The sequence below is a fragment of the Hippoglossus stenolepis genome, chromosome 22, assembly GCF_022539355.2.
Source record: "Hippoglossus stenolepis isolate QCI-W04-F060 chromosome 22, HSTE1.2, whole genome shotgun sequence".
NCBI lineage: Eukaryota > Metazoa > Chordata > Actinopteri > Pleuronectiformes > Pleuronectidae > Hippoglossus > Hippoglossus stenolepis.
The window spans coordinates 18,306,936-18,314,435 of record NC_061504.1 but is presented as its reverse complement, the minus strand read 5'-3'; the positions used below and the strand labels follow the sequence as shown (position 1 = coordinate 18,314,435).

General features: G+C 42.2%; 1 protein-coding gene across 1 annotated transcript in view; it reads right to left on the bottom strand.

Annotated features, from left to right (window-relative positions):
* eps8a (epidermal growth factor receptor pathway substrate 8a) overlaps positions 1-7,500 on the bottom strand; it is a 17,399-nt gene that overhangs the window by 8,913 nt on the left and 986 nt on the right. The window contains 5 exon segments of the mRNA XM_047338571.1: positions 329-478; positions 548-709; positions 1,026-1,093; positions 2,322-2,383; positions 4,627-4,712. Of these exon segments, the coding sequence (XP_047194527.1) occupies positions 329-478; positions 548-709; positions 1,026-1,093; positions 2,322-2,383; positions 4,627-4,691 (507 nt within the window). The 5' untranslated portion in view covers positions 4,692-4,712.

Genomic DNA, 7,500 nt, shown 5'->3' with positions numbered 1-7,500 from the left:
TTCAAACACAGATTGTTTCATTACAGCTATAATCACTTTCTCTTCTCATCCGTAGTGGTGTTCCACAGGGCTCTGTTCTTGGTCCTTTACTATTTACAATTAAACTAAAACAGCATCATTTTCATTGATTAATTTAAATCTATCAATACTTGTTTTATAAATCATTATTAAATGTAGGGGCTCAGATGTAAATATCGTCACCACAGAGATTTTACAGCTTAAGTGTCTCAGTGGAACAAAGAGCGTTTCCAAGGTTAGGATGTGACATCATCAGTGGTTGAGGAGTTTACCTGGTGACACATTAAAGAACCAATCAGGGGCCGGTTACCTTGATGTCGTCGCACTGGAACAGGTGCAGGTCTGCTTTGGTTTGACCCGACTCTTTACACACCAGAGCCAAGATGGAGTCGAAGCTGCAGTTGTTCATCACAGCCTGACAGTGCTGGATCGTCCCGATGGGGAAGTTCTCCAGCTCGTTCTGAAACAGGAACAACAACAGGTGAGGCGTCGCCAGGCGTCGTCAGGTCAAACCTCAGGTGACACTGACCTTGGTGTCCTGGTCGACGAGGCTGACACTCTTCTCCTCCACCTGCAGCAGCATCTCCTGAGTCCACACCTTCCCTTTAGCGTCCAGCAGGCGGAGACGCCTGATCCCGTCGTCCACAGTGATCAACCCGTCTTTACGGTCCAACACGAACGTGGTTAGGTGCTGAACAGAGGTGAACACGGTGAACACACAGACACCGAGGTGCACGTGTTTCTATCTTTATAACAACAATTTATTCAAAGTGAATCCAACTTTAAGATAATCAATAGATCGATGAATCATGTGGATATTGATGATTCTCTTTTGATTAAATTAGTCCGAATATAAAGATTCATTTTTCTGATTTAAACAAGAGCACATGAACACACCTCCACTTAGAGTATGAGGACAACTTTTGTATCTATAAATGATTTTATTATACAAGAATGATCTCATCTTGATGTTATACACATGACTTTATATGATATGAAGGTCTGACCTCCACGTGGTACTGGGACGTGTCCGTCAGGCTGTTGATGCTGGTTTTGGTGAAATGTTTCCTTTGTTCTGATTCAGAAACAAACAGAGAATCAAGTCCCAACAGGAGCGAGTTCACAAACTGTTAGAATAAAAATCTCACGTCAGAGTCGTGTGTTTAAACTGAATCATTGTTTACTTTATTGATTTTATTCTGAAGAAACATGAACATGTCACAGGATTCAGAAGAAAAACACAACAACACACAGATGAAGTGAAGGAAGAAAAAACTGACTTGATTTAAAGATAAATTTAGTCTGAAAACTTCAATTCAACATTACATCAAATTATTATTTTAAAGTCCAGCTGGAAACAAATAAACTGTTTTAAATATTTTAAAATGTCAGACTTTAGTTTTATTACTGTAAGAAGACTAATGATCACTTTATTAAACAAATTAAGATCCAAATAATATTTTTATAGTTGAACCATTTGAACTGGTTTGTTTTACTGTGTGAACCACGTGTTCACTTCACTGACATCAGGACGTTGGACTCATCGTCCAAAAGGAGAAAAGAAACTTTCTATTCACTCATCGTTTGACCTCCGTGATCGACACTGGTGGAAAAACTCTGTTTTAATTCAAACATGTTTTCATCACGTTACCAGGAACAGAAATAAATCAAATATTGACTCAGTTACACGGAGGTCGGGAACGACGTGAGCTTTTATTTTGGTAGATCTGCACTTTGTGATCCTCTGATCTTCAAAGCGCAAAGACACACACACACACACACACACACACACACACACACACACACACACACACACACACACACACACACACACACACACACACACACACACACACACACACACACACACACACACACACACACACACACACACACACACACACACACACACAGCTCACTTTGACTTTTCTTTTTATGTTTGGACGATGAACGGAGGAAATAGATTTCATCGGCTCCTGTTCATGAGGATAAAGGAGACAGAGGTTTTCCTCCGAGTCAGAACATCAACGACATGAGGAGCTACAACGAGTCACAAACCATCGACACGTGTTTGTTATTGTTCATCTGATTTCTGATCATTTTATATATTGATCTTTTTCCACATTAAACAGTTTTTAACTTCAGTGTGTGAACGTGATGTTAGAATCTACGTTTCAACAGAAACATGTTTAAACACAGTGGTTTCACCACGTGTGGTTATGATATAGTTCCGGCTGATTGAGGAGACGTTCATGTGGTTTGATTCATTTCACGATGTTTCAAAGAGGAGAATGAAAACTCACCGTACAGAGCTTTGGCACCAGACTTGGCTTTATTTCTGAGAGGCTCCGGAGAGTCGAGGCCACTTCAGTGGAGAGAAACACACAAACTGTTAGAACACAACTCATCTACTGATCCTTGAGTTATTATTAATTAATCTGCAGAGGTGGTTTTTTCAGTTGGATTTAAAGAGACTTCAAACATATTTTAAATAGAAAATATGTTTCTAATTGTAACTAATTCCAGAGAGAAACTGAAAGACATGAACTCTGGAAAATATTGTCTGTTAGCATTCACAACGTGTCGGGAACATTTGGACCAGAGGTGGCGCTCAAGTTCCACTCGTCTACGTTCACATGTACGACACCTGAAGATGTCTGAAGATATTTAGAGACATCTGGTGGTGAAGTTACATATTACAACAACTGAGCCCTGAGGACAACGAGGACTCAAACTATGTCACATGAACTGTGTAGACATGTTGTGTAGTGAGTGTTTGTGAAGCAGCAGCAGCAGGTTGTCGGGTCCGACTCGTTCAAACAGGAGCATGTGGGAACATCCAGGCGAGGGGCGGAGCCTGTAGAGCAGCAGGAGGCCAAAAGATCTGGAACCTCCTCGTGTTTCCAAGTTGACGTCTTCGTCTTCTCCGTGTACGGCTCCTCTTCTTCATCCTGAGATCTTTGTGTTCTTCCAGTTTCACGTCCGTCACGTGTTAGAAACCTCATCAACAGGTCCACTCGCTCTCTGGGAAGCTTCAGGACATTGTCCTGCTGTGTCCTCACATGGACTCACTCTGACACTTTACAGATGTTTTACTAGGAGACTGCAGGAGAAGATCCAGAAAATGTCCAGAGACACTGACATTTGTTCTCACACACAGAACCTGGAGAACTTGTGAGGAACGTGAGGAACATGTGAAGAACACGTGAGGAACACGTCAGGGCTTCAGTTCATGTCTAAAAACATATTAACTGATCAAATTGATTTTAGTTTCAGACACTGCTTCATTTTTACGACACTGGAATCAGACAGTTTGGAACTTCACACATTTTGTCCGTCCTTTATTTTACTTAACTCGTGTTTTCTCTCTTCTTCTTTAAACGCCACCCTCCTCCTCTCCTCTGGCTTCCTGTGCTGACCTCAGACCAGCGTCACTCGTCTCTGATGAGCTGACGTGTGAGTGACAGCAGGTGACGAGCGAGAGGACGACTGTTCCACTGATAACTGTTGTCATGGTGACTGTTTAACGCTGCAGAGGAAACTCCTCAGATCACATGACGGCGAGGACCTGATGATGTCATGTGACATGCCCCCCCGTCACACACTCACAGGTGGAACAAAGTGCAGGAGCTTTTAAAACTGGACGATTTATTCTTTTTAATCATTTAATTTGATTTAAATCTCAGACAGAGAATCGATGTTTGTTGATGTCGCTCACGATTGAGTTTTTATCGTTTGATTGTTTTAATATGGAATCAGGACATCCTGCCCCCCCCCACAGTGTGGGGCATTGATCCGGTCGTGGACCAGAGTCCAGTGACCTGTTTGTCTGTCGCCTCGTTAACTTTGTGAATCAGTTGATTGAATAAGTGGATCAATCAGAGCGAGGGGGCGGAGCTGAGGTTTCAGCGGGTCACTTTGTTTCCTGACGACAAACGAACACGACGTCGTGTTTCTGATGAAACGTCACGAGTCCGAGTCCGAGAGAGGAACTTGATTTCATCTCCTCTGAGATGCATCGTCACAGACGTCAGTGTTGCTGCTCGTCATCATCAAGCGTCGGAAGTTTATATTTAAGATTCTTCATTTATAGACTTTAATTTTCTTTAAGGTGTCGTCATGGCACAATTATCCCTTAAATCGTTCCTTAAAATACCTCAACAAAGAGAAAAAATTATATTTCTATAGAAAAAATAGAACTTGAATATTTCTTAAGATTTGAGCAGGTTCATGATTTTAAAGAGATTTTAAGAGATTCAGCTGAATGGATCATTAACAGACTGGAATATAACAGGTGACTGTATAAATTCATTTCTGCAACAATCCCAGGGAATGACGCATTACAGGTAAACCTTAAACTGTGACTTCAGTTTTCATTTATCATCTGCACAGATCCAGTATTTTCAATGTGTTGAAACCTTCCCTGACGTTAAATAATTTACAAAACAACTTAAATCCCTTTTCCCTTAATGTGAAAATGTGCGTATGACTTATTTATTTCAAACCACACAGATAATCTATTCACAACAGTAACTGCTGAATTAAAGCAGGCTCGTACGTCTCCTCAGGTTCAGAAGCAGCGGAGATGAACCGGACTCAGATACTCACTTCATGTTGGAGTCGTACGAGCCGAAGATTCCGGAGGCGAGAGCTGGAGCTTCGTATCCGTTCATCCTGCTTCACCGGGACGTCAGCTGGAAGACAACACATCAGACCTTCAGACACTCACTCCTCTGCTCTCATAGGGACTCGCTAGATTTTACACACAGATTAAATCCATTAAGTTTCTTCAAATTTTCTGCAAAAAAGATTTTAAAAAGTCAATAGATTTTATTTATTACATTGATTCGTTATGATCAATGATTGAATTCAGGAGGAAGCAGCTGATCACAGTTTGGAGACAGTGAAGAACATGAGGAAACTTCAAGAAACCAACCATCAGAGTTTCATCTTCTGCTCGTTAGAGAATCATCCAAACGTCTCGTCAGACTGAAATTAAAAAGAGCTGCAAACGAATGAGTCAAAGAATCCTGAAGTCAGAGCAGAAAACCACTCGGCTCCTGAATCCACACTGAAGACACGTGTGATTACTTTTCCCACGACTCCATTTTGGACTCTGCATCCATGACAACAGCACCCAGCCTGTGAGGCGAAGTTCAGGGAGAAAAGATCCGACGGAGAAACCTTCAAACTTCTGCTTCAGAAACAGATTGAACGTCTCAGCTGTAAAAACAGATGGACTCTGGTTTCAGTGTCTGTGTCCAGGACCACGTCTCTAAAAATAAAACCTTACGATGTTTGTTGTGTTCAAAGATAAAAGAGGAAACTCTTAAATCTATTGACTCTTCCGCTGACCTTTCACAATAAAAGAGGGTGTGAGCGTCCTGCAGCGATCACAGTTATCAGTCGTCCAGCAGCTGCTCAACGCAACGCAACACACAACACACACACACAAGGTGAAAGGTAGAGATTTATAGATGTTCCTGTTTCCTGTCCCTGATCGTTTATATATAAACTAACATCCTGTGTGTGTGTGTGTAATATATATATATATATATATATGTAAAGTCTGTACTGAAGAGCTGACTGTGCGTTTCTGTGACGACCACATACAGTACACACTGTGTGGTGTTTCCATGGCAACACAGGCTCCACCGTCTGCAGCAAGTACACGACTGCAGAGTCGCTCAGTGTGTGTGTGTGTTTATCTTATTGTGTGTTCACGCGTGTTATTGTGTGTTCCTGTGTGTTTGTGCTGCAGTTTAATATGTAACTGAGAAAACAGAGGTGGAGTCATGTGACAGTGAACACAACAGAGGACGACGTTCAGAACAAACTCTGGTTCATTAACGTCCTTTATAACAAAACCTCATCTGTTAATCATTCAGATTATCAAACAACAGAAACAGTAGAAACCAGTAGACAATTAATCCACAGTTTTATCTGAGGAAAAGTTCAAAACCACAACATATTCCATTTATTATAAATAGAATGAAAAACAGAAAATCACATTTCTCCTTTACAAACGGTTTGACTGTAACCCCAACCTAAACTAACCTAAACTAACCTAAACTAACCTAAACCTTATTCTGATGTAAAAGTCTTAACCCTCAAACAGCCTTTGAAAGAGTGGGGACCGCTCAAAATGTCCTCACTTTGTAGGATAAGAGTAAAAGTCCACACACACCCTGTGATTGCATGTTGCTGACAGAGACACGCCCACCTGACCAGGTGAACCTGTACATAACGAGGAGGAGGTGACAAACGTTCACTTTACAAAATGATGATCAATAAATAAAAATCTCTTTCAGATCCAACAGCGGAGGTGTTTCCTGGTCAGAACATCCGACTGACCTCTGTGTGTTTTATGTTTAATCAAACAGGAACGTCCGACTGTTAAATTCTAACTGAAGTTCAAACACAGCGTAAATCAGTCACCAGCAGAGAGGAAGTGTGCGTTCACCCTCTGACGACTCAGAGCTGTGAACTTCCTCCTCACGAGCGTCAGTGTCACTTCTGTCCGTCACACGACCGCCATCGATTTAAGACGAGACTCTGAAACCAACAGGACGATCCATCGCCTTCCTCCGTACAGATTTAACATTCTCACACACACACACACACACACACACACACACACACACACACACACACACACACACACACACACACACACACACACACACACACACACACACACACACACACACACACACACACACACACACACACACGTTACACACACACACACACACACTAACCCTAACCCTTTAATAAACCTCAGAGGTTCTGAATAAAATCTGTTGTATTTAAACCTTAGATTGAGTTTAACTGAAACAGGTCCAATGATTCCTGTTGATGTTGGGAACATTTGCTCTGGTTTCCAGACGATCCTGTGGAACTCGAGCTCGGTGCTGATGAGAGCGAGTGGATTGATTAACTGTCGTGTGATTCGCCAGCAGATCGAGGCCACGAGGCTCCAATGGGAGCAGCTTCTCATTTATCCCACTGTAACCTACATACTGCACTGGGTTCACTGTCCCCTTGCTTCCAGTCTTCATGCTAAGCTAGGCTACTGTTTCCCCTTGCTTCCAGTCTTCATGCTAAGCTAGGCTACTGTTTCCCCTTGCTTCCAGTCTTTATGCTAAGCTAGGCTACTGTTTCCCCTTGCTTCCAGTCTTTATGCTAAGCTAGGCTACTGTTTCCCCTTGCTTCCAGTCTTTATGCTAAGCTAGGCTACTGTTTCCCCTTGCTTCCAGTCTTCATGCTAAGCTAGGCTACTGTTTCCCCTTGCTTCCAGTCTTCATGCTAAGCTAGGCTACTGTTTCCCCTTGCTTCCAGTCTTTATGCTAAGCTACAGTCACGGCACTGGGTTCACTGAGTGTGTTTACAGTGCACCAGGTCAGTGTCAGCTGCTGAGTTTGATGAATTCAGATTAGAAACAGATTCGTCACCTCTGGCTGTTTAATCCATCGACTCTGT